This window comes from Anoplolepis gracilipes, chromosome 3 (genome assembly GCF_047496725.1).
Source record: "Anoplolepis gracilipes chromosome 3, ASM4749672v1, whole genome shotgun sequence".
NCBI lineage: Eukaryota > Metazoa > Arthropoda > Insecta > Hymenoptera > Formicidae > Anoplolepis > Anoplolepis gracilipes.
This window is the reverse complement of record NC_132972.1, coordinates 6,976,874-7,002,597: the sequence shown is the minus strand read 5'-3', so window position 1 is coordinate 7,002,597 and position 25,724 is coordinate 6,976,874. Positions and strand designations below refer to the sequence as shown.

The 25,724-nt window shown below is 32.5% G+C and overlaps 5 protein-coding genes across 8 annotated transcripts in view; 2 read left to right on the top strand and 3 right to left on the bottom strand.

Annotated features, from left to right (window-relative positions):
* Ssh (Protein phosphatase Slingshot) overlaps window positions 1-3,892 on the bottom strand; it is a 108,595-nt gene extending 104,703 nt beyond the window's left edge. For 2 of the 3 annotated variants that reach the window (XR_012046305.1, XM_072887952.1), the window contains exon 1: window positions 885-1,394. Coding sequence is in view for 2 of the 3 variants with exons in the window: in XM_072887952.1 (XP_072744053.1) it covers window positions 885-1,058 (174 nt within the window). In the remaining variant the exon portion in view is untranslated. Of the gene's footprint in view, window positions 1-884; window positions 1,395-3,636 lie in introns of those variants that run through there. The other variant, XM_072887953.1, reaches the window with a different exon arrangement.
* A 488-nt stretch (window positions 3,893-4,380) lies between these two features.
* Window positions 4,381-5,897, top strand: Sbds (SBDS ribosome maturation factor). Its single transcript, XM_072887965.1, has 2 exons — window positions 4,381-4,768; window positions 5,134-5,897. Exons 1-2 carry the CDS (start codon window positions 4,638-4,640, stop codon window positions 5,762-5,764), a joined length of 762 nt encoding a protein of 253 aa, XP_072744066.1. The 5' UTR covers window positions 4,381-4,637; the 3' UTR covers window positions 5,765-5,897.
* Window positions 5,898-5,929: 32 nt separating this feature from the next.
* On the bottom strand, window positions 5,930-7,544 carry LOC140663659 (corrinoid adenosyltransferase MMAB). Its single transcript, XM_072887966.1, has 3 exons — window positions 7,204-7,544; window positions 6,663-7,032; window positions 5,930-6,545 (listed from the first exon to the last, which is right to left on the bottom strand). Exons 1-3 carry the CDS (start codon window positions 7,281-7,283, stop codon window positions 6,318-6,320), a joined length of 678 nt encoding a protein of 225 aa, XP_072744067.1. The 5' UTR covers window positions 7,284-7,544; the 3' UTR covers window positions 5,930-6,317.
* Window positions 7,545-7,868: 324 nt separating this feature from the next.
* Window positions 7,869-11,467, top strand: Cdc45 (cell division cycle protein 45). 2 transcript variants are annotated; one of them, XM_072887957.1, is made up of 9 exons: window positions 7,869-8,315; window positions 8,803-8,955; window positions 9,041-9,250; window positions 9,328-9,501; window positions 9,588-9,826; window positions 9,907-10,243; window positions 10,316-10,710; window positions 10,790-10,866; window positions 10,948-11,466. In XM_072887957.1, the coding sequence occupies exons 1-9, from the start codon at window positions 8,265-8,267 to the stop codon at window positions 11,010-11,012; spliced, it is 1,701 nt and encodes a 566-aa protein (XP_072744058.1). In that variant the 5' UTR covers window positions 7,869-8,264; the 3' UTR covers window positions 11,013-11,466. The 2 variants fall into 2 exon arrangements, with proteins under 2 accessions (XP_072744058.1, XP_072744059.1); XM_072887958.1 differs by lacking the exon at window positions 7,869-8,315 and adding an exon at window positions 8,343-8,392 and having other exon boundaries at window positions 10,948-11,467.
* Window positions 11,468-11,723: 256 nt separating this feature from the next.
* On the bottom strand, window positions 11,724-24,034 carry LOC140663982 (nucleoredoxin). The gene is made up of 7 exons (XM_072888614.1): window positions 23,163-24,034; window positions 14,088-14,357; window positions 13,452-13,552; window positions 13,048-13,243; window positions 12,783-12,873; window positions 12,453-12,592; window positions 11,724-12,260 (listed from the first exon to the last, which is right to left on the bottom strand). Exons 1-7 carry the CDS (start codon window positions 23,616-23,618, stop codon window positions 12,030-12,032), a joined length of 1,485 nt encoding a protein of 494 aa, XP_072744715.1. The 5' UTR covers window positions 23,619-24,034; the 3' UTR covers window positions 11,724-12,029.
* Between the last annotated feature and the right edge of the window lie 1,690 nt (window positions 24,035-25,724).

The window sequence follows — 25,724 nt, the reverse complement described above, 5'->3', positions numbered from 1 at the left end:
CAACGGTCGTTGTTCACCTCAATTATCTTTAAAGAAATCATACTTATCTCCACGATTCGTTTTTTATTCTCATTGAGACCTAACTTACTTTGTCACGAATATTTATGGTTCTAATAAACTAATATAAAAATCCGTCCAATATCTTACAAAAATAAAGAAATTAAACGCGTAGAAGTTTACTACCTATAAATGTCTTTCTTTTAAAAAATGTTTAAAAACAATATAAATATAATACTCTGAAATAAATATAAAATTTTTATTTCAATTATTTCAAGCAAATTTAATAAACAAAGAAATCCGTTCATTTCTTTTTATAATGTGTAGAATGTACATCATAATGCAGAAGCCATTTTAAAATTAAATTCTGTGATAAATTTGAAATAAATTTTTTCTTCGTAAAAATAACAATGTATCGATCAGTTACAAATTATAACTCATCGCAAATTGAACTTTAGAGCTAAATATATTTTTATTCCACATAAAGACTTTTACTTTTATTAAATTTTCAAGTGAATTTTAATAGGTTTTTTATTTAAAGCTTAATCGTCAAAATATATAATATTAAAAAATAAAAAGTTATAAAACAGAGTTCAATAATGTAAAAATATTTTGTAAAAAAAGATTAACTTCAAATTAGAGAATCCATTCATAAAATAAGTTTCACATATATTACAACCCAGTTTGCATAATATAGTAATAATCGTATTCATCCATATATAGTTTTAATGAAAAGAAAAAATATATCTTCGAGTATTTCTGACTCGATTTTTATTTACTACGAATAATGTTACGAGTAGCGCGCAAAGCACACTATCTAGCGTGATTGAGCTCTAGTTGAATAATCAGAGAAATCACTGATTGTGAGTTCTGACACGAAGGCTTACTTTTGCAGTGACTTTGTTCCGCAGTTGCGTGACGCGTACCCCACACGCAACTCTTCGTCCATTAGGTCGCGGATTGTCGCCCCAGAGTATGCTGGACCAGGGCGAGGGTGGCTGGGGTGCCGGTGGCGGCGGCAGACCGTAATGTAGAGAAGCTTTCTGCTTCAGCACAATCATGCTTCGCGATGTATCGACAAAAGCCTTTTCACAACACGCAAATGCGATAACGCGCTTCTACGCACCATAAACAGGAATTTTCTTTACGTAAAATACAATATAAAGATATTCGTGGTAAATAAAGTGCGATTATAAATCGCAGTGTCACATCGGTGCGATCGATTTTGCTCCAGAAGTTTTTAGAAGAGAGTTACAAACGAATATTTGTAATTACAATCAAATAATAATATATTACATTCTTGTGATAACAATGTTGTAAAAATATGTATCGTTTGTATCAGTTTGCAATTTCATTCTTGATCTATTATTACTCTTCGTTATATTCGCGAAAAATATGCAGCGATAATTATAATATTATTAATTAAAAGGCTATATCGTGACTTGAAATTAAAACCGTATTCTCATTGATAACATGTAAAATAATAAAAATAAAGGAGAAAAATCGCGGAGAGATTATTTCAGTTATAAATAAATTCCATTAAAATTCAACTTAATTATCTCTCGATCATCTGTATTCAACAATTATGCTCGCGATAGTTATATTTCAATCGAACGCGTAATTTGCCTCACGTATCGCGCAATACCTTTCAATAATCGCGTAAAAATGATAATTTCGAGATGGAAAATATGACAATATAAAGATGTGGAAAAATCGTGCGTCAAAAAGTAAAACGCGATCGTATATCTTATTCGCTGGACAAGCTACCCGTCGAGTGGCGGCGGACCAACTGAATCGGTCGTCATCGTTGCATCGAGGAGGGCTGCGAAGAGAGCGTCTCCAACACCAATTCGCTGGCGTACACGCGAGCGTGTCGGTGTGACGTTTTACATCGGATTGGCAGCGCCTCCGCGGCGTTGATCGTCACCCCTCGAAGCGTGGAGGTCGTCGCGATGACGTGAACAAAAGGTCGCGCCGTGGGTAGGTAGGTAGGTAGGTAGGTAGCCGAAGTCAAAGGGCATGCGCTTACAGAATAAGTACGTTAAAAAATGTAAAAGAATTTTTTTAAATAACCGCGGCGTGTGAAAATCAAGCGACGCGAGTATGTACAATCTTTTGATCATTTGGTATCTGCGATAATTAATGGCTTAATGATACAATAAATTAGAACAAAGCTGGAAAGCAGTCTAAAATCGAAGCTGCTAAAAAATTGAGGATATTTTAAATCTTCCCCGAAACTCATTCCTTTTTATAATTCATATGCAACTTGTTCGTATCATACACCATATATATATAAATATATATTCCATTTTTTTAGAAGAAATTAGAATAAGTATTTTTATTCAGTCTCAAAAATAATTAATTGTTGTTGTTTATTACAACTTAATTTATTGTAAGATGTATATTAACAATGAAATATAAAACTGCAAAAATGATTTTATTTGAAATAACATTCTATCAAAAATGTAAAACTAATTATCAAAATTTAGTTCCATTTGTAAATTTATAAAAGTATAATTTTGTTAAATCGAAAAAGTAAAAAAAATTATAGAAAAATATAAAGTCAAATAAAAGGACACTCAACTGTATATGTATGTTGACCATAAAATAAATTATTATATAATCGTATTAAATATTATATATGATTACTTCCTCTTACACATTTTAATATTATTATTATATGTGTATATACATTATATTATATATTAGGAAAAATATTTGCAGCTATGCGATGCAACAATCGACAACGAAAATAACTATTGGACAGATCATCAATTGCAACGACATTGATATAAAAAAAAATAATTTCGTATGTGTCTGTCACTATTGTGCACGGTTCTACCATTTCAGGAAACGAAACCACGAAATTATCATTCGCATATATTATTATCAGCGCTACGGAAGCGTATAATCACTCTTTAGCCACTCGCGCGCTCCAACAAGACAAGAGAAAAATCTCGCGCCTTCCAACTTTCATCTCGTTGCACACGTCTTCGATATCGTGAAAGTATCTTTGCAAACATCGATAAATACAAGATCACTGAGAGACAATTGAATTACAAAATCGTCTTCGACTACGTGAGAGAAATCTATCAATGGCGATCGTGCGAACGGAAAGCGAAAGCGATAAGCGGGAAGCAAAATAAAAAGAAATCATACAGAACAATCTTTCGCGAGACCCTCGTATCGCGAATCGCGAGGATGAGCGGCAGAGAAAGAGAGCCGTGGAATTTCGTGCGCGAGCAACCTCTACTCTACCTACGTTACGTTTGTTTACGCTACGGCCTCTTTGTTTCGGCGCGCTTTCCGCGCCGGTTGAGAGTATCGCATGTCTCGCGCACGCCTCGCCAACACGAGATATACGTGCGTACGTGTACGTAGTACGTACAGGGGAACTTGGATTCCCATTCTCGGTTGTCAGAGCACCACCAAATAAGGTAGAGGCAGCCGGTCGGCTCCGAGCTCCGAGCGAGTCGCCAGCTGAATCGAACGCAGCGAGGGGGGCGGCGGATGTAACAATCGTGTGTATTCCCTCGAAACGGCGCGATAGCGCGATCGCACGCACATATGTCTGTCTCTCCGCGACAAAGATATATATATATATATATACGCGTCAGAGGATGGAAATACAAAACTCACCGAGCTCTGCGGGGAACTGGACACGCTCGGAGAACGTTGCACCGTGACCAGCGCCATGGCGATGATGAGATGCCTCACAACCGGCCGTCGCGTCGTCCCGGCTTCGTCACGATGCACGCGACAAACACTCGCTCGACACAGTTCTCGCGCGCGCACGTACGATCGCGCCGTCAAGAGCGCGGAGAAGCCGTCATTTTTCGCGCACCTTTGACGGTATCACGCTCGCGGCGGCCATGTTTGATACAATCGACGGCCGTACCGCGCACGCTCGCGCCTCGCGCCGACGCTGAGTCCTCTCCCCCCCCCCCCCGCCCCTCGCCCATCATTCGCTTCCAGCCTTTACGCCTTTTGACTTTGACGCGCAGCGCGCAGGATACACATGACGGACGACGGGCGCGACAGATGGACCGTTTCTTGTCGCGTGTTTACGATGATGTAACGATTCCTGTTTTTGTATATTATATACACGAAGATCGCAGTTTCTCTTTATATATATATATATTATTTTCTTTATTTATATATAATATCGATAAATAATTTATCGTCCGCCGATGATGCTCTCACGATGATTCCGTGCATGCGTACTTAACGACCATCGATAATGAATTTGTGCGTCCTAGGTTTCAAACATACCGATTGTTAATAATAAAATAAATGTACATCTCGATTCAATAAGTTTTTATGTAAAAAAATATATAAAAATACATAAAAATAAATAAGAAATCTTTACTCTTTAAAGTTTTTGAACATAACCTTACTGTAGAAGCTTTTTATTATATTTTGAATTCTTCGTTATTTTAGATTTAGATCAGCTGTTTCGCAGTTGTGCCATATTGTGTCTCGCACAATCAGTTGCTCTCAATCGCAAAACTTGATGTAATAGTATTTTCAACATCTCTCAAAGTGTAAATAAAAATAGACTAGAGTATTATCAATTAGTTATTTGGAAATAGCCGGTACGTTAACCACGCCAGAGTGATTTTTCAGAATTTACTGCGAAAATGGCGAAAATATTTACGCCGACAAATCAAATAAGACTGACAAATGTTGCTGTCGTTCGCATGAAGAAAGGTGGCAAACGATTCGAAATTGCTTGTTACAAGAATAAAGTAATATCTTGGAGAAATAAATTGTAAGTTTTTGTATCAATCGATAAATAGATTGCGACTGATAAAAATATTTCTATCTATATATATGTAATCTCGCGTTTATAATTTCTCTCAATCACATGAAAATACATTATCCTTATAAAATTTACATTATTACATGTTATAATATTAACAATTTTATTTATGAGATTATCTCTTGTCTTATCTATTACATTAATTTATATTCTCAATATTTTTTCCATTAATGAATCTATTGAGTCATCATCTACAAATAAATAAGTCATAGCATATCGCTTATCTCTAACCTGCTGCTTTCAGAGTATCATTCAACTGCAGAATTAAATATATACATGCATCGTTTATTATTTCTTTTTAAAATACATTTTAGGGAAAAGGACATTGACGAAGTATTGCAAACACATACAATATTCACCAACGTATCAAAAGGTCAAGTGGCAAAGAAGGAAGATCTCGTAAAAGCTTTTGGCATTGATGATCAGACCGAAATATGCAAACAGATTCTTGCAAAAGGTGAGCTCCAAGTTTCTGATAAAGAAAGGCATTTAGCTTTAGACTCTATGTTCAAAGACATTGCCACGACAGTCGCCAGTAAGTGTATAAATCCGGAAACTAAACATCCATATCCAGTTTCTATGATTGAGAATGCCATGAGAGAGGAAATACATTTTTCTGTTAAACCTAATCGAAATGCCAAACAACAGGCGCTAGACGTCATCTCTCAATTAAAAGAGGTGATGCCTTTGGAACGTGCCCAAATGAGACTCAGGATTGTTATCCCAGAAAAGGAAGCAAGGAAATTGAAAGATAAACTCATGAAATTTATAACTAAATTGGAGACAGAGAAATGGGATAACAGATCATTAATAATAATTTGCTTAATTGATCCAGGTCAATATAGAGGGATAGATGAATTGTTGCGATCAGAAACAAAGGGTACTGCTTTAGTAGAATTAGTTAATTTAAATGAAGTAATTGAAGGAGAAGAACTTTTAACGTAGATTTACTTTTTTTTAATCACATTGTTGTCTATAAAGATTTATATTTATTAAGTCTATGCAATATAATTAATACAACTCTTTGTTAATAACAATATGTTAATAAAACATAACTTGTATTTGTATATTTACAAGTCTTATTTAAATTCTATCTACATATATATATATGTGTCATACAGCTAGTATCTTTAACATGATACTATTCTTACTAATAAAATTGCAATAAATATTTTTTTATCGAGTTTGCATCTATAGTAATTACAGTACACTTTTTTTATTTATTACTATTTATATTCTGTTTGAAATTATGTCAATTTAAGATATATATGTACCGATATATATCCTACTGATAATAGTCTCTGCAAAATATACTGTGACGATCAACAAGCGATGCAAGCAAAGATTTTTTAAAACAAATGAAAGTAATTAATTATAGTGTTAGGATGCTTAGTTATTCTTTATAGTTATACTTTAATATCCGTATACAGTTGTTGACTATTCTTGATGCAAAAAAAATTATTGTGAATCCTACAAAAATTTCTAAATCTCGGTTCTTTCATTTCTCCTCTGTCACTTCTGCTCGTGGAATATAAATATTCTCCGTACGTTGATCACATTTGGCAGCGATGCGCGATACTGTTAATAGAAAGTCTGATAATCTATTCAAGTACGTTTGTGCCTCTTTATCCAGAGCACCATCTCGCACTAGTGTTGTAATACTTCTCTCCGCTCTTCTACATACTGTTCGTGCAACGTGTAAGGAAGCGCATGCTTTTCCACCGCCCTAATATAAAAAAAAAATATATATATATATATATATATATATATATATATATATTAAATATATTAAATTAACGGAAGAAAAATATGGAAAGCAACTTTAGAATATCTAAATAATTACTGGAATGATGTAATCTTCTGGAGGAGGTAATTGATTCGCATATTCCACAATCCATTCTTCGAGGTCTTTGGTATGCTTGCTTTCAAAGGATCTGGTTTTCCCGGGCACCGACTTGGATATGGCGTGATTTAGATCGAATAAAATCATTTGTACCCTCTTAAGCTTATCGACGTACGGATGTTCGACCTTCCCATCGCAGGCGAATTCTCTCGCCAATCCTATATAGGAGGACAGCTCGTCGGTCGCTCCTAGAGCGTTGAAAATTATATCGTCCTTCGGCTTCGTGTCTCCGGCATCTGTGATTGTCAACCCGGAGTCGCCGTCCCGTGAAAATACCGCTACCTCGGCTACGTTTGACGTTGTAGAGCCGCTGCAACGATGTCATCGTCGAGTAAGTTGACAATTAGATTTTATTTTAATATAATATTTTCATCGTGTTACGTGTAATGCGGTATATTAATTTGTTGTTTAATTATAACGTAATATATTATTTATGCTACGCGACGTATTTTGAGGTTACTAAGGGGATTTAAATGTACACCTGTGTCTCAAAGATATACACTGCACACCGTTTTTGTATATGAAAGTAGACTTTCGCCATACGTTTCGGATCAGTTCCATTTTGCGTTTCGATTACGATTTAATTAATTTTATTAATGCGATATGCGTTGATTCTCGATACTTTGTCGGTTGCTAGTGACATACACCGATATCAGTAACGTCGCCATGAATGCCAAAATGCTTCGTATGATACGATGTGTCATGTATCAAATCAAGTATCAAATGTGATAAATCTCACGCATATTATATTATCGTGCATTGCATTTAATAAAGTTTTTTTTGAACAATGCAGCGAAAAGTGTAAAAAGAAATATAGAAATATACAGAATAAACCTTGACCTTTACACGATCTCTGAAATTTCTTGGCAAATTTAATGATCCTCGTATATCGTTATCTGCCAAAAATACATATCATTTGCGTCAATGATTAATATAATGATGGTCTTGTAACATAGCGATGCAACAAAGTGTCAAATTTTGCGCGCGCACGTGAAAGAGATAAACATCTTCGGCTACGTTCCGCTTGACAATCTCAACGCTTCCGAACGTGTCGTCTGTTTTTCTTCAACCTTCGGTGAACGACGAGAATGGCACGACGATTTTATGAGCGTTGTGATCGTTAAATGGAACGTTGCCCGAGTGCATCAAACGCGTCACGATTCGATTAATCTCGATAATCCGCTTGACAATCGATTACAGTAGTACTGTTTACAAATTGTTATGAAAAACTACGGACTAACCATTGTTTCTGGCGTTTATAAAATCGGTGCTGATACGGGTGATCGCCCGGTAAACACGCATCGATCTCGATCGAATATGTGAATTTCGTCTCGCTCGCGTAGAGACGTATCCGATCTCGAGTTATGGAAATAACCTGCCGTCGACGCGACGGTGACGGTTGTCGACCTGTCGTCGCGCGCACCGGAACACCTTGTGACCCCGACGGTTTGGATTTTCGCGCTAAATCGCCCATGCAGAGACCGTCGCACGAAAGCGTCTCGCAAAACCTGCAATGTTACGGACGTCGTAAACAGTCGCAACATGTTCGTGACGAACCTAGAGAAGGATTTCTACGATGTGATACAAAAAAGCGTGAGTTGCTTCATTTTTCCACCGCGATAACGTGGTCCGCATCTTTCATATAGGTTACACCCATGACGTTCCTACACGTTTGTTTCTCAAATTCTTGATAATTATTCAGCTTTTTTTTTTTACAATAATGTGGTTTTACCGCGACTTTTTTCACAATTATCTCCTTTGTTTCTGCAAAGATTATTGTTAGATATAACTCTCTGTCGTTTCTCTTTTCTCTGAGTGATTAGATGATCGCGTGCATAATCCTCCTTTTTTATGTCAAGATAAAAAAGAATATTTTAAGATTATGCAATGACGTAACAAGCACAGCGTATAATTTATTGAACTATTAAATATATATAATTTTATAATTAGTAGATTTTTTACTTATGTTATATTCAATTTTATACATTATATAGACATTTAAATATAGCTTGAATGTTATTTAATTAAATAATTTTATGTTGCATGGAAATATCTAATTATTCTTTTCAATTTAATTTAGAGGTGTTTACTTCTGGTGAATTTTGACATTGATGCAATCTGTGCCTGTAGAATATTACAACAACTTTTTAAAAATGATCACATAATATATACTCTTGTACCTGTCCAAGGCATTCAGGATATGATAAATGCATTTGATGAAAATTGCGAAGAGGTAATAACAGCTTGTAAACTATATGTATTATTATATGTTCCATTAATTGATAATTATTGTTCTAAGAAAAAAATTTTTTTTTCAGATAAAAAATGTTATAATGATAAACTGTGGTGGTACTCTAGATTTAGTGGAATTACTTCGACCAGATGAATCTGTAGTATTCTTTATTCTCGACAGTCATAGACCTTATGATTTATGCAATATATATTCAGAAAATCAAATATGTATTCTTGGTAAACTTGATGAAGATGATGAAATTCCAGAATATAATGATATTTTCCGAGATGATAGCGTATGTAATATTTGATATAAAATATCACATGAATGTTCAACAATTTTTTCCATATAATTCTGATTAATTATATGTAGTCAGATGAAGAGGACATAAATGAAGAATCAGACAATGAAAGTGAAAACAGACAAAGTAAAAAACGAAGATTGAATGAAGAGGATATTTTGAGGAGAAGTGAACGAAGGAAATGGGTTGAAAATAGGGCAACAATTCTTTTTAATTATTTGCAATACAGTTATTATGGCAAATCAGTATGCACTCAAATTAGTTACTTCAAGAATAGACTTTTTAAAAAAGTAACTTTACAAGTTAATGCACATGCCACCTTTTGTTACAGAGTGCGATAGTGGTATTTGAAATGGCTTGGAATATGTCAAAAGATAATTTAGATATGGCATGGTGGGCCATAGTTGGTTCAACAGAACAGTCAATTCTTAGTAAAGTGGAATCACGAATAGCTGTTCTTGAAGAAGGTTCTCTCCAAGCCCATGTTTCCAGATTAACACATAGACAAGGCATTGATATTGATAATCAACAACAGCAGCAGAGTATTGTTAAAGTTACTTATGACAAAGAGTATCCTTTAAATGATAAATACTTGTTGATTCAATATACAAATCTGACACATGTGTTAATTCCTTAATGATAGTCGACAGTCTGCAACTAGCATTATATCGTCATTGGACTGTTGAAGCTAGTTTAAAATATTCAATGTCAACTGCAGTATCGTTACGCCTCTGGTCCATTAGAGGAGAACAACGTTTGAAAGAAGTTTTAGCAGAAATGGGTTTACCTCTAGTGCAATCCAGGCAATTGTTTCGTGCAATGGATCTTTCTTTTAGACAAGAATTTAGGCAAATGGTTGAAAAATTAGCTGGGAAATATAATGTCAATAGCATTATTGGCACTAGTTTTACTCTCCAATATGGTTATCGTTTTAAATATTGTGCTTCAGACATGGTATATGCTATGTTGGCTTTACTGGATTCTACAGTAAGTAATCAATTAATGATCAATTATAGTATATTAATATTTTGTCTAATGTATATGTTATTATATTTACAGACAAAGGACAGACAACCACAGCGTTGCTTCTTAGACGCACTGGATTGTTTATCACGTACGAAAAAAGATATTTTGGAAAATGGCATAGAAAAAGCAAAGCTTATGCTTCATAACATTTTTAAAACTGCACAGAGTATATTAGAAGCTAAGCAAGTAAAGAATTTTGGTTCATTTTTGTATCTCAATGTGCCAGATGGGAATATAGATACTTATTTATTCGCACATCCTCATCCTTTGATTATGTTAGCTCAATTTGCTCTTAAGGCGTACGTAAGTTCTTCGAGAAATAGACGTGCCTCTGAATGGCCCCTTGTAGCCTCTGCAATATTTAGCGCAGAGGAAGGATCATGTCTTCTCGTTGGTATACCACCAGTTTGCGAGGATCAACCCAGGAGGTAATATTTATATGTATAATATATAATAATATTTATATATGATAAATATGATGTATGTTTAACTATATATTTCGTACAGTTTATTTGGAAAAGCATTCGAGCAAGCTGCAAAAAATAAAAATTGTTACGTTGAAGCAGATTATTTTGATAGCACAAGTAAGTATATACTGAAATATGTGATTTGTATGAGTCGGCACAGACCTCATCGTATTTAGTAATATTTTTTTTTCTTTGCAGTAATAAGACTGAAAATCGAGGAAAGACCCAAGTTTCTTGATGCTCTGGCAGCACTCCTTACATGATAATTCTCATAATTGGTATAATTATTAAAGACAAACAGTATGGCAATAACATTAATTAAATTTTTAACTAACACGACTATTTAACTAATTCAAAGCACTTTATTATTCATGACGTTATAGTGCCTTTTCTTAAAAAACGCAAACTCTTATTGTACATTTTTTAACTAGCGACGGTAATAGCTTTATAATTGTGAAATATTTAATATATAAATTAGAATTTTGATACGTGTGTGAAATCAATGACTTTGTATGAATGTATTAATCAACGACTTTGTGTGTGTTGTATAAACAATGCTAGGATACAACAATAATTGTTAAAAAAAGCATAAAAAATCATTCTATTCTAGTAACAATTTCATTAGTAATTAAGAGATATAACGGATTAAATAATTTTATAAAAAACTCGGTAAAAAATATGTGAATAAAAAAAAAAGATACAAATAAAATTACGTTTGCATCAGGCAATTGATATAATGTTCAACATTACCACCTATCAAATAAATTTATAGAATAAAAAAAGTGTAAATATATATATATATATATATATATATATATATATATACATACACACACACACACACGCAGTGTCACATAGGTATTGTATGAAATTGTCGAATATCTATAACATAAATATAATGTGTGACTAATATTAAAAGCTACAGCTTAAGGAATAAGCTATCTCCTAATCAAAAAGACTTCTATAATGCATTCGGCATTAAGTAATATATAATTTATTAACGTATTCGTGTGCATACACTTAAAAATACAATTTGATCGATTTATTTATGACTATTTTTATGATACATATATTGATTACTTTTGCAGAGAATTATGCAAGAACAAATACATTTTTTTTACGCAAATATTTTTTCTCTACGCAAAGAACGACGATATCACAGAGATAGGAGTAAAAACAGAGACAAAAGGATTTTTTCAGACATTCGAATAACTTCTCCTAACAAGTACAAATTTAGACAAATACAAATTTTACATAGCTTAGCTAATATTACACAGCCTTTAAGCTGACATATGTTCATTTGTTTTTGATACTTTATGCACTGCCGTTATTTTATTGATCGGCAATTTGTCGTTGAGAAATTTATCAACAAACTGTTGTACAGAGTCCACGGAAATTTCAGCACCGTCTTCCATCACTACATATATTCCTCGTGGAATATCTATAGCAGTCAAAAGAGGTACCGCATCATCCAAACCAATAAATTCACGAAGAATGTCGGACGTTTCACACTGCATAAAAAATCATTAAATGTACTTAGTTTATGGATATTTTATATTTGCGATTTGTAATTTTATATACAAATGACATATAATTATAAAACTTGATTTTTACATCCTTAAAACAAATTAAATTTACATATATTTAATTTACACTTAATTTATTCTCTTTCTCATGCATGTTATATTCTACACAATACTTACATCTAAAGCAATATAGAACTGCAACATATCATCTTCAGGGTCATCAAAATTTGGATCATAATCAGGTTGACCTCTTCTGTACTCTTGTGCAGCTGGTAGTAATACACTTTCTCCAAATTGAATCTCACAATCTTCTCCTTCTGTAAAATACATTCGGAAAAGATTAACCAATACACAATCTAGTTTTTTCAGCAGTCTTTATTTTCGAAGTAATATATATATAGAGTAATATATATATACACGTAAATATATGTATATACATATATACATATATATATATATATATATATATATATATATATATATCTAATAGTTTGTTTGTACCCTTACCGACAAACAAAATAATGGCTGGAGCATCGTGTAACGACGTAGCATATTTTTCTGTCAATATATTTACCAGTCTATTTGTCCAAGGAAAATTCTGAAAATTTAGAAAATCAATAATTGTAAAGTTTCGAAGAAGGGTGCTATTTTTCGTTATTTTTAACAAATTTATATATATATAATAGCCTCTTTATTTTTTTCAAAAGAAAATAAGTCATTTATAGTAAATTTTTAATATAATAATTTGAAAACTTTTTGTTTAAAAAATTACCAATCCTTCTGGATCTTCGATCAATTCGGCGCGTCCATCTAGAGTGATTATGTTGTCACGAGAATCCAGAACAACTAGAGTCGGTATTGCTTGAACATCGAAAGCCCTTGCCAATTTTCGGCGTCTTTCTTCCTGATTGAAAGGTATCCTTAGCCAAGGCATTGTTTCCGTGTATGCATTATAAGAGTCCTCGCTCCTAGAATAAAAATGTACAATTGAAATCTTTTACAAAAGAGAAGAAAATAGAAAAGACTAGCGATAAATACACGCAGAAAAAAGCTGTCGAATAAGACAAAAAAATATGTTGGAATAAACTGAGACATTTTAAAAATAGAAGTCTATTATGGTGAAAAATTACGAGAGTGTAACATATAATTAATCTCACAAACAACTCACAAACTTACCTATCCGAACTTACGAAAATTACTTCGAAATTGCCACCTCTCTCCCGAATTCGTTGATACATGTCCACGAGTTGCGGAGTGAATGCTTTACAAGGTGGACACTAAATGAAAAGCATACGATATAATTGAAATATGTAATTAATGTCAGAAATACGTTAGATTAAATTAATGTATGTCCGAGATATGTTGTGAGACTTTACTAGAATACGAAATCGATCTCTCTTCTTTAAAAACTTTGATTCAATATTATTTTAATATTATTCTATAGTGAATGTTTTTATAACTTATATCAATAAATTAACATTCTGTTAAAATGTATATTTAAAATTAAAAAGTTATATATTCCTTATCTATATCCTATTCTATATCGTTATTTTCTATATTGTTAATCAATCAAAATAACGAATTAATAATTTGATTGTATAAAAACAAACCATTGATCATAGATTTGCAGTTCGCTTTGTTCAAATTAATTGATATTTTTATTAAAACACATTTGTTAATAACTTAATAAATATTTATTTAATAACTAAATAAATATTTGTTTAATAACTAATTATCACAGAAAGCAGTGAAACATTGTGATATGATTGTGCGTAATTCTAACATTTATATAATTTTGATATCGTTCCTTACCCAATGTGCACTGAAATAAACTCCCTTGTAACAGTAGCGGAGTTCCTCATGCAACATAGGTTCATTGCTATCGCGGGCACCGCATGGCAGGAGAGGTCCATCTTCAAGGGCAGCTTTTGGATGTGGAGGTCTCCAAGGGAATTCTAGGCCGGTGGGATCAGCGACAGTTCGTTCGACACCTCCTCTTGTCACTATGGAGCCGTTGGACCCCTCGAGCAGGATCAACGTCGGTACGCCTGCTTTTATCCGATACCTTCGAGTCAACCTGGTCTGGAAAAACACAAAGATTAATCTGCATAATTCAACAATAATAGTAAAAAATATTGTGATCGCGAAACTGCATTTATTTTGTGTGTACACATATGTATAACATATATGGTTTTTTTTAAATAGAATTATGAGAATTAAATTAAATGAATATATAAAATTTTATTCTTTTTTTCTCTTTACGTGATTTTTGTACATATATGCAATTTGATCGGCTCCAGAAAGATCGTTGAAAAATGTTATTGTTAAAAGATCCAATACAATCCATTACAATATTTTTTATTGGTGCCGTCGAATTATATTTTAAATATGTTTTATATTATTTAACTAAACTAAATAGTTAATTAATAATAGTTTAATAATAAATTTATAAATAATATATATTGTTTAATATAATTAGTGTGAATATAATTCAATATTGTGCCGTAGGAAACATAATGTGATCTCGCTCAATAATACCGATGAACAAGCTGCACTAAAAGCATATTTCTCCAGAGGCTACGTAGCAATAAGCCGTAAACAGTTGCAGTCGGGGTTATATCAACCATGCAACCAATAATATTATTCGAGAAGTAAGAATAAAAACATATATGGAAAATTGAGCAAAAAATATATCAATACGAGGTATGTATTTTATTATATTATCGTGTTTCACAAATAATATCGCATTATATAATTTAATGAATATAATTAATTTCCATATCACGTATGCAAATTAATCATGCACATAAAATATAACTCGTGTATATCGATATACATGCATAATTTCCTCCAACATTTAGAGTTACATCGAAATACTAATTTTTGTTTCATATTATATGTGATTTTCATACTAGACAAATGAAGAGAATATTTAAGAAAGAAATGAGAGATGTACAAAAGAAGATATATATTGCGCATGTAATTAAAATATTCGAATAGTCTCTACATTTTTTGTGTGAATAATTACATCATTAACGGCTACATACTTCAATAGAAAACTTTTTTCTATATCTTTGATTCTATTTACCTCCTCGAATTTTTTTATTTTTATTCTCTCGTTGTTATTTCGACGGTCATCGAGTTAACAATCTTTGCCTCTCGATAATTTAAAAAGAAATCTCTAACTAATTTATATATATATATATATTTTTTATATATTCTATTATATTTTTCGATGTATCCGAAAATAGAAAAATACTAAAATATTATATTTTCGTTCCACTAGAATGTTTAAACATCTAACATTACTATATATGTTTTATAAAAGAAATTTGATATTTTTAATATATCAGAATATATTATTATTACAAAGTTACAATCTCAATTTTCTACATCATTAATAAAATTCGCTGACGTAGTTTCTCCGATCTTCACCGAGTGTCATAATTCGAGCAAGAGCAAAATTGCGCGCGAGAGTCTAAACCTCCCAATTTACCTTTTTCCACCCCCATTCCGTCCCTTTTCTTGAAACTGCATTAAGTCGACCGACCCTTTCCTCGAACATTCAATCCCCTCAGACCGCGCGGCCCCGCAGTTCGATATCTCGAGGGGGAGAGTCGGGCGATTTCTCGTATCACGCGGGATGCTCCGTTACGGGTTACGGCCGCTCATAAAGGGTGAAAGGGAGAGGTGACAGAGAGAGAACGGATAGAACAGGCGTAAGGCGAGAGAAGGGTCCGTAGATAGGTATAGTGAAACGCGTACGTTATCGCAAGGTACTTTAACACAAGGGCGGAAGGAGAGAAGGTCGGCCGCGCGCGCGAAGGGTAACCGTGCAGGGGTTGCTTCGCATCCCTTCGTATATTTCCCGCGCGGCCTTCTCGTTCGCTTCCATCGCGTCACGTGGTGCCTATGAACGCGATGTTCGCGCTCACCCCCGCAGCCTCTGGAGCGGTCGATAACGCGTGGTGCGTCCTCCCTTGCCCGCGTTGCTACCGCTCACGACGGACGGTGCGCTATCGTTATTTCCCTCGTCCCTAGTCCGTACATTCGGCGTCATAATATTCCTTCTCTACATTATTATTAAATGAGCACTTTCCAAAGGAAAAGAAATGAATCCTCTCACTTTTTGAAGTTGAAAAATTTTCAAAAGTATGATTTTACTCTTTTTTTTTTTTTCTTTGATTTATTCGAAAAACATTCCTCATATATATATATATATACTTATTCCCTAGTTTTTATATTTCAGATCGATTACTTATTATATCTCTTTATCACGCACGCGAGAACACATTTCTCATTTTTATAAATATTTAAATATTATACGATCTAAGCGAATATATTTACGTTGTCTATATGTTGTCTGTCATGATGAAATTGCGTTATGTATCTTTTTCGCTCTCGTTCACTTCTCATCCCCTTGCCGACTCCTCGTCACAACTACGAGAGCCAGCGAAACACGACTAAAAAAGAAACGTGCGGGCGGAAGAGAGAAAAAGAAAGATGAAGAGGGAGAGGGAGAAAGAGGGGGACAAAACAGAGATTACTTTTGACTGGTTTGCACGCGTTCAATCGTCTCCGGAATGTATACAGATCGCATGTCTAACCCGACGCCTCTCCGCCTCAACTGCAGCCGTCGCGACGACGACCGCGTGTTCTCCCTTCGTGTTCTCCCTGTTGTCTACGAATGTTGCTCACGCTCGGAGATAAGCGAATAATCGCGTGTAAACGGCTCGTTATAGTAATGTGGGATTTTCTAATTTTTTTTTCTCAAAATTATAAAATAAATAAATAAAGAAAGAAATAGAGAGAGAAATTCTTTCTTTAAAAAAATATAATAATAAATTTGAGATATTTAAAAAATATATTTTTTTCCAGTTTTTGTTATTGAATCATTCAACAGCAATCGACTAGCATTTGATAATCAACAATGATGATAAAACTCATCATATCAAATATTGTATTATATCATAATGTTTATAATTTATTCACAATATTAAGCACCCATTTAAGATGACGCCAAATTGCACGTCTCTAAATTGCAACTTCTTTAGTTCATATATGTATATCCAAGTTTATTATGATTTCCTGAGGAATTTTGAGTTATTTCGGCGGATGCAATCTTTGGTTTTGATCAAGCATTTCGTTGGCGCGAGACAGATTAATCGGAGTAATTTACACAAACGAAGTGAAAGTCTCTTAAATGTGTATCTAGACCGTGGACAACAAAAAATATTTTTTAATAATAAAAATAATAGGCTCAATATAATAACGATTATTGAACGATAGAAAGGGGGAATAAAAGCCAAAGAACGGTTATTAATGCGCAAATTTATAATACAAATTATTCTCAAAGTACATTAATAAATCACCGTTAATAATTTGTATTATAAAAAAATTTTACGCATTAATAACCGCGCCTTGGCTTTTATTTGCCCTTTCTACTGTTTAGTAATATTTTTTTTTTAATTCATTTATTTTTTATTATTTACTCGTTACGCGATTAATCCTCGCGCACAAAAGGTACTTGATTATAACAAAGTTTATGTAACAATTGAGAAAAGTTGACACATGACAATGGCGTGACTCAAAAGGTTCCCGTCGTGAGATTCGTTTTTCTCTTACAAACATAGGGACGACTTTTCATGCAAACAGTTTGCAAACATTCATCACTTTTCCTTTGACCACGAGCTAATAGACCGTGCACAATTCATAGGCATGCAACAAGGTAAAAAAAAAAAAATGAAATGAAACGTAAAACAAAACCGCGACCACCGACATGAAATAGCGATAGATTTTCTCTGTTGAATCCCTATGAATACGAGTGTCTATGGATATATATGCAACATCGCAGAATCAGAACTTTTGATTTGTTTATGTGACATATAAAAATAGTGTTTTATGATTATAATAATCAAAATGTCTCTCATGATTTATCATTTGGTAAAATAAAACTCTTGTTTAAAATTAAATATTTAAATTCGAGATTCATTTATGATTATTTTTTCGACTTGTTACCGTACTTCAATATACATATTTTTACATTATATTTTACTAAATACAGATTTAAATTACTGACGATGATTATTTTAAAATTAAGTTTCTTTAATCGATATTTAAAACAGTCATAATTACCCGTGCAAAGAGAAAGCGAGTAAGAAAGAGAAAGACAAAAAGAAAAATTTTAAAGTTTCGCGACTTTCGTTTAGACTTTCAGACATTCCAAAGATACAGCCGTGGTTCACGCTTCATTTTTCATGAGCAGGCTTATGTGTGTACATACAAACTCACGCGAAGGAAAAGAAACATACATTCACATACATGTTCTTTCGTTTCTCCGTCTCTTCCTCGTCCGATTTCTTTCGTTATCGCGTAGAACGAACAAGAACGCTATTTGAGGAAGATATGGGTCGTCTGTATGTTTAGAATAGAAGGTTTCCAGTCATTTACTCGATTCTTTTTCTCTTTTCACAACGCGGCTTTCTCGTTAACGTTGCTCTTGGACAAAAAAAAAAACGCGAGCTTTTTTCTTACCAAGCGGTTTAAAACCTCCGAGCTATGAGCAACCTCGCTGATTAAAGCGTTGAAGCGACCAGTCTCCTAGAGACACCTTATTCATGGAGTGTGCCAGCCGCGCGCAAGTGTTGTCTCTCATGTCGAAATAAAAGGGATGGAGGGCCATCAAAAATGTAAAGACGTGAAAAAGCTGGGTCTCGATAAGTATGCGTGTTTCTGATTTATTTCATTGAGGGTTTTGTAAAAAAAACTGTATTAATCCTCAGTGCAATTAATATATCAAATTAAAAAAACTGTATTAATCCTAGAGTGCAATTAATATATCAAAGTCAATTCAGTAAAACGAAAACAATTTTGAACTATTCATTCTATGTGTGAAAAAATATAATCAAGTATTAATATAAATTAAATTAAATTTTCTTTATTTGTAATAAGAATAGTATAATACTATTCGTATTACTAATTGTATATATTATTACTAAAACGACCAACAGTTTTCTCGTAAAATATGAAAGACATATTGATTTATTCTATATATAATACTGATAATTTTATATTTTAAATATAATTTTATATTTTAAATAAATGTGCGATAACTATATAATAAAATAACATTATCGCATTCTAAAATATTTAATTTAATTTATGTATAATTTAATTTATGAATCTTACTCTTCAGTAAAACAAGTCTTTGACGGGCCTTCTCGAATGAAATCGACCTCTAATTTTTTTTAAGTCATGTAATCATATATCTCTGTTTCTTTTATTATTAATGAAACTATCACAAAGCATTTGTAATTACAGCGAGACATTTTCAAAAGCGATTTAAATACAGAATTAATGAGCGAGGACCAATCACAAAGCTACTTGACGTTCATTATGGTTAAAGCGCTTATCGTTACGGTTTCTACGCTATTGAGACCGATTAAATGTATATATTGTACATCCCTGTGTACATCCCTATTACAAACATCAATGAATCTAAAGTACCCTAGCTGAGTAAAATATAAAAAGGCCCAACGTTACAAATAACGATTGAAACATTTCAAGTATCCTCTACATATTATTTATACGTGCTTGTGTATATATCGCATTAATAAATTCAAAACGAGAAATAATATTTATATTAATATAAATGATATTGTTATATAAAAGCAAACATTCTATGTATGTGTGAAATAAATTTTAATCTTAAGAAATATTTAACGTGTACATTTCGATCATTTTATTATTCCTATTGAAAAAAAAAATCAGAATGTTGCTTATACCTAATGCTCGATAAATTCTTCATCGAGAAAATTGATACTAATTTCATAAAATATCGTTCTATTTATAGAGTTACATTTTTTCACGCACATTTCTCAGATATAAAATTCTATGCCCTGTTACACATAAATACTTTAATATGATCTAAATTTTCTCTCAGGTCGAGGGAAATTCAAAATAAGATACATTAACGGATAAGATAAATCAAATAATCAAATAAATATGATAATACTTTAATATACTAAAACTAAAGTATTATTCCTTCGCCGAATCATTCATACACTATTCTTACAAATTATACTTTCGCAATTTTCTTTATCGCAATATTCGCTTGTACCTTAGCATCGTATTATCAACAACGACGATAACGCGTACCGAGAAACCATAATGGTAAAAAGATCGCGACTGGATAATACATCTCCAGAGTACGAAGTGCATGCAACCGACCCCGACCACGTCCTCCCGCCAGGCGCGTTCGCGCAAATAAAATTTGAACCTTAAATAGCGCGACTGCGTGAGCGAAGGGGTTAAAAGGCCTGTGCCTGAAATGAAAAATGTACATCGTCTCGTGGCAAAGTAATATTCTATCGTCGGAATTATATTCTACTCATGCATGCGTGCGACAAAATTGCTGCTTAATATTTATGCTACAGATGTTTATAAACATCTGTATTATAGTACAGATGCGTTCTGGCAAATTTTTCTCTGCTTTTATTTTCATTGGAGATAAACTCGTTCTATAATTAAAATCTATATATTAAGATCTAAGTCTGCATTTTTATCTCATGTAGCATGACCTCTAGTCACCTACCGATCGCAAATGCTACAAAGTAGCGACTGGGTTTTTTATAAGTCAATCTTAAAAAATAAAAAAAGATTTTATTAAATTATTTTTTTATACATTAATTTTTTTTCCTTTTATTACATTTTAACAAAACTTGCAAGTTTCACAAAAATTTTGCCCCGCAAAAATTAAATAGTGTACTTTAAATTCATCTAAATTTGAAAAAACAACTAATATAATTCTGACATTTCTGATAAAAATTACTCGGCAAATTTTAAAATAAAAAATATATTCTTCACAACAAAGGAAAGAAAGAACTGACTTCGCTATTTAACTTAATCTTAGATGATACAAACAAGAAACAATTATATATAAAAGACTGTATCACTATTTATTCTCTTCTCTTCTTTCGAATTTTGATATTTTGAATAGATTAAAAATAATAATTTATTTGTTCATATCTTTCCCCTCTGTCTCTCTCTTTCACATAAATTTTACAATATATTTTCGGATAGCTTTCGCATTAATCTCACCGACAAAGATACAAATGCATGGATATAAATCCATGTATAATTAAAAATGCGTAGCATTTTCGATGTATATCGCTGCGAATGCAGTTAAAGCCAATTTTTATTCAAATCTCAATCAAAATGCACTTGCATTAAACGAGAATTGTGAATTGCCTAGCAATTATTCCTTGTAAGTATGAAATACGCATGTAATGAAACTGAAAATATCATGAAATTGACATATGTATAATGAAACTGAAAATATCATGAAATTTACAGCGCTCTCTCTCTTTTCTTTTTTCAGTCCGATGTGATTTATAAAATTATAATATGTATATAATTTCTTATAGCATAACACGATATAAATCCACAAAAGTATGCGCATATACGATCGTAAAGTTTGTATTTAAAATAATTTAATATTTAAACTAACGTTTTTTTGTCTCAAGTATATAAATATTCTTTGAAGTTCGAAATCAATTATTTTTTCATCTTTTCTTATAATTTTGATTGCTATTTTAAATAGAATGGCAATAAAAGTTTGAATTAAAATGCTGTTAATTTTCATTAAAATTAAATGACATTATATATAACAAAGCACTTCTTTTGTGAATTTTTGATTGAAACTCGATACTGAGATTAATTTACTTCTAAGCCTTCTTAATTTTAATACATATATCAAAAAAGCCTTGTCTCAGATTTAAATTAAAATATATAAAGCACGCTACTTAGCGCATTTATTTTAGTTTGAAAAATAACTTGATGCAGTAGCTATATAATGCTACTATTATAAATTATGTTTTTCTTTATATTTTAATAAAAACTTTGCAATGTAGATAATAAGAAGATTTAACCATTTCCGCGTTTCTATTTCTTCTCTCATTGTCAGTAAAAGAGCAAACTTTTATACACAATCAATACTATTCAGTACAAAAGTTTCGTCACGATAAGTGATAGACATGAAAAATTATTGAAGCTCTCAACAATCTTTTCCTATACAAAATTTTCTCATTTAATCAGAATTATTACCTACAATTTTTCAATTATTAGAATCTTTCGAAAAAATATATACAATTATTTCGAATAAAATAGCAATAAAGAGATTTGTGAAAATTAAATAAATAAAAATTGATTAATCTACTTGCTGAATCTATTTGCTGTAAACACTTTTTGCTCAAATTTTTCTTGTGTGAATGTCAGCATTGCGAATCGATCAAACATGTCGATCATTACTTCCGTTTGAACAGTTCGTATGAACTATTCGAACATTTCTATTACTTTGAATAATTCGGCCACACAATTTAGACTAATCTGTTTCTGACAATGATATATATTAAATCTTTGCTCTCATTATTTCGAGAAAAAAGCACATAAAGTTTATTATCTTGTCTTAATAAAATTTAATAAAAAAATTTTTCAAACTAAATATTGTAATAAAATTTCATGTTATTTCACACAATTTCTCGTAAAAATTTATTTTAATATTAATAATACTTACAGCTTTTTTTCTATAAAAACTTTCTTTCTATAAACGTGTTATAGCGTGACATAATTTAGACTCAGCTAGGTACGTGCTTTTCGATAATGATCCTAAGAAAGTTTTCTGAATAGATGCACATAGACAATACCATGTGACAACAATAATTCTTAGAAACTTTTGTAAAAGCTAGAATAATAGAATAATGACAAACTTAGAAAAAGGAAGTAAAGAAGAAGAGGGAGAAGAGAAAAATGCGAAGAAAGGAAAGATTCAAATAAATCTTTTGAAAAGATTGAAATAAACAATAAAAGAAAGAAAAAAATTCATTTTACCTTCCTTTCGTAATCTCGATTCGGCACGACGAGCCAGGGTAAATCGGCTACGTGGGCGCGGAAGCTGTCATCGAAATCGAGCACGTCGGTAACGTTGCTCCAGAGTACCACGTGCACCACCTCGAATCTCTTCTTCCTGTCACGCTCGCCGGCTCCGCTGCTATCCGTACCGTTGACATTTGCGTAAAGCTCAACCAGCTGACGCGTGAAGTCGTCGCAGGTCGCACCAGGATTCACGAAGCTAAAGTACATGCCAATGATCTCGCAGGCCGGCCGGCCGTCCTCGTGGACGAGCGACGCGGTCGCCGAGTCAATCGACTTCCTCGTGTCACCAACCTGATTGCAGCGCAGCAGCTGCTTGCCAAACAGCCGGTGCTGCCAATATAACTGCTTACCGGGTGCTTTATTCTTCGCGACATTCACCGTAGATACCTGCTCACCGACACACGCGGCCATCACGCTCAGCGCGACACGACTAAAGAATAAAGAACCGAATCCGCTACCCGCTTCGCTCGCCGGCGACGCGCGCCGACCGCCGACCGCCGACCGCCGACGAATCTTCCTCCCACGGAGAAGGGGTTGACAGATTTGACGTCGCTCCAACCTACTGTGGGACTGTTGAGCGAAAACGGCGTACCTACTCCGACTTTACGCCGGTACAAGACAACTGACACTGATTCGTATTTCGCTGACTCGCGCCTCGCGCGACGCGCGACTTCGGACTTCGGAGACGATCGAAACCGAACACACCCGAATCGCGTAACCAATCGTCTTCTACGAGCACTTTACGCGCCAAAATACATATTTCGATAATATCGAACCTATGAATCGTATAAATATTCGCTTTTATTTTGATATATTTATCTTTGTTTTTATTTAATTGAAGACATGTTTTTGCTCGTTTTCTTCTATAATTAGTATGCAGAAAATTATTCTAAAAAAGGATATATCATTATCTTGTTATTTAATCTAAAAATTATTCTTTATTCATATAGATTTAATCTTTCAAAATACTTTTTAAGTACATGTATAGTGGTTTTCTTTTTTTACACATACACAGAGTAAAAATATTATTTTTGTTATTATAAAATTAAGAAATTCTTTTATAACAGTTTTTTAAAAAAATAAAACACAAATAATTGTTTTAATTACTCTTAAAAATAAGACAGTAATCGAAAAGATAAATATACATGTACAATATAACATATATATATAATATAAATATACATATATTAAATTCATTTAAATATATTTCTGAAACTTATGTGTATAATTTATACACATAATCAAAACTAAATAATTGAAATATTTTTTACTCTTTAAACATAATTTTTGTACACAATTTTATATTCGTGTAATTATCTGCATATACATATAATTATCATATATATGATAATTATATGTAAATTCAATTATACACTACATGAACTATTATATCTTCATATTCAAATCATGTTAATTATTAATAATTGTTAAATATAAAATTAACTTACAGTTAGCAAATTGTATTCTTCTGCAGTAGCATTTTCATTTGCAGATATGTAGAGTGCATTATGCAATTATAGGTATTATGATCTTTCATAATCACAGAGAATTTGCATCAGCCAATCACAATATACTGCGATTGGACAAAAAATTGTGCATGCATAATGACTACGTAAGAATAGAGAAAAACACTACTGTGTATAAAAGATGTAAACAATGATAATGTCTTACATAAGGCGTATTGTGTTACATTATATGAATACGCTATATTTATTGCCAATTGAGATAGAATCTGCAAAGCATATTAATTAAAATCGGTTTTATAATTATTATAGTTATATCTTCTCTTTTTGTATTTTTCGCATTTATAATAAAAATATATATGTATATATTTATTTTTTAGAAAAAACAGATGATGTAAAAGATGCGTCCATCGATATAATAATAATAATAAAACCTTGATAATATATTGATCGTGCAATAAGATTATACGTCACTTACATAAATTTCGGCGCTTATTTTAGAACACATCCTCCCGTAAATTGCACGACGTCTCTTTGCAGGGGCGTAGCAAAAAATTGAGATTGATAGTTTTTACTTCATTATAAAATGATTTTAAACTTTTTATCGATTTTTTTTATCTTTCAAGTTTCAAAAACAAACAATAAATCTTTTGTCACATGAATCTCGCGTTCAAAAGGTATATATTATCATATTATTAATTATATTTCATGTTACCAACATTTCTTATTATTAACATGTATATTTCTATCGTATTTGAAAATTTAAAAAGTGCTCGATAACTCTGAATTATTATGCATTATATAGTTATTATACCTCAGTGAATTTATAGATTGAATTGTCTCGACATAGTCCGGGGTCAAATAATCCTGATGAAGTTATCTCGACTCTCTGCAGTTACGAAATCTACGCATAATGCATGGAGACGAGTAAGCAAAATTTAGGTCAATTTTAATTCGTTTAATTCGAAGCCAGATAGATGGCTAAAAATATTATAAAATAAGATATTTATAATAACGTTCACGCGCACAAGATTTAGCTGCATGTATTTAAATA

Excerpts from the sequence above, each read along its gene's own strand:
- Sbds (XM_072887965.1), top strand. The coding sequence starts at position 4,638 with ATGGCGAAAATATTTACGCCGACAAATCAAATAAGACTGACAAATGTT. Across the intron at positions 4,769-5,133 it reads ATATCTTGGAGAAATAAATT|GGAAAAGGACATTGACGAAG; the intron begins GTAAGTTTTTGT and ends AATACATTTTAG.
- LOC140663659 (XM_072887966.1), bottom strand. The coding sequence starts at position 7,283 with ATGGAACTGATCCGAAACGTATGGCGAAAGTCTACTTTCATATACAAA. Across the intron at positions 7,033-7,203 it reads TGTATATCTTTGAGACACAG|CGGCTCTACAACGTCAAACG; the intron begins GTGTACATTTAA and ends ACATCGTTGCAG. Across the intron at positions 6,546-6,662 it reads CAGAAGATTACATCATTCCA|GGCGGTGGAAAAGCATGCGC; the intron begins GTAATTATTTAG and ends TTTTTATATTAG.
- Cdc45 (XM_072887957.1), top strand. The coding sequence starts at position 8,265 with ATGTTCGTGACGAACCTAGAGAAGGATTTCTACGATGTGATACAAAAA. Across the intron at positions 9,251-9,327 it reads ATATTTTCCGAGATGATAGC|TCAGATGAAGAGGACATAAA; the intron begins GTATGTAATATT and ends AATTATATGTAG. Across the intron at positions 9,502-9,587 it reads ACAGTTATTATGGCAAATCA|AGTGCGATAGTGGTATTTGA; the intron begins GTATGCACTCAA and ends CTTTTGTTACAG.
- LOC140663982 (XM_072888614.1), bottom strand. The coding sequence starts at position 23,618 with ATGGCCGCGTGTGTCGGTGAGCAGGTATCTACGGTGAATGTCGCGAAG. Across the intron at positions 12,874-13,047 it reads TCGAAGATCCAGAAGGATTG|AATTTTCCTTGGACAAATAG; the intron begins GTAATTTTTTAA and ends CTAAATTTTCAG. Across the intron at positions 12,593-12,782 it reads AGCCATTATTTTGTTTGTCG|AAGGAGAAGATTGTGAGATT; the intron begins GTAAGGGTACAA and ends TGTATTTTACAG.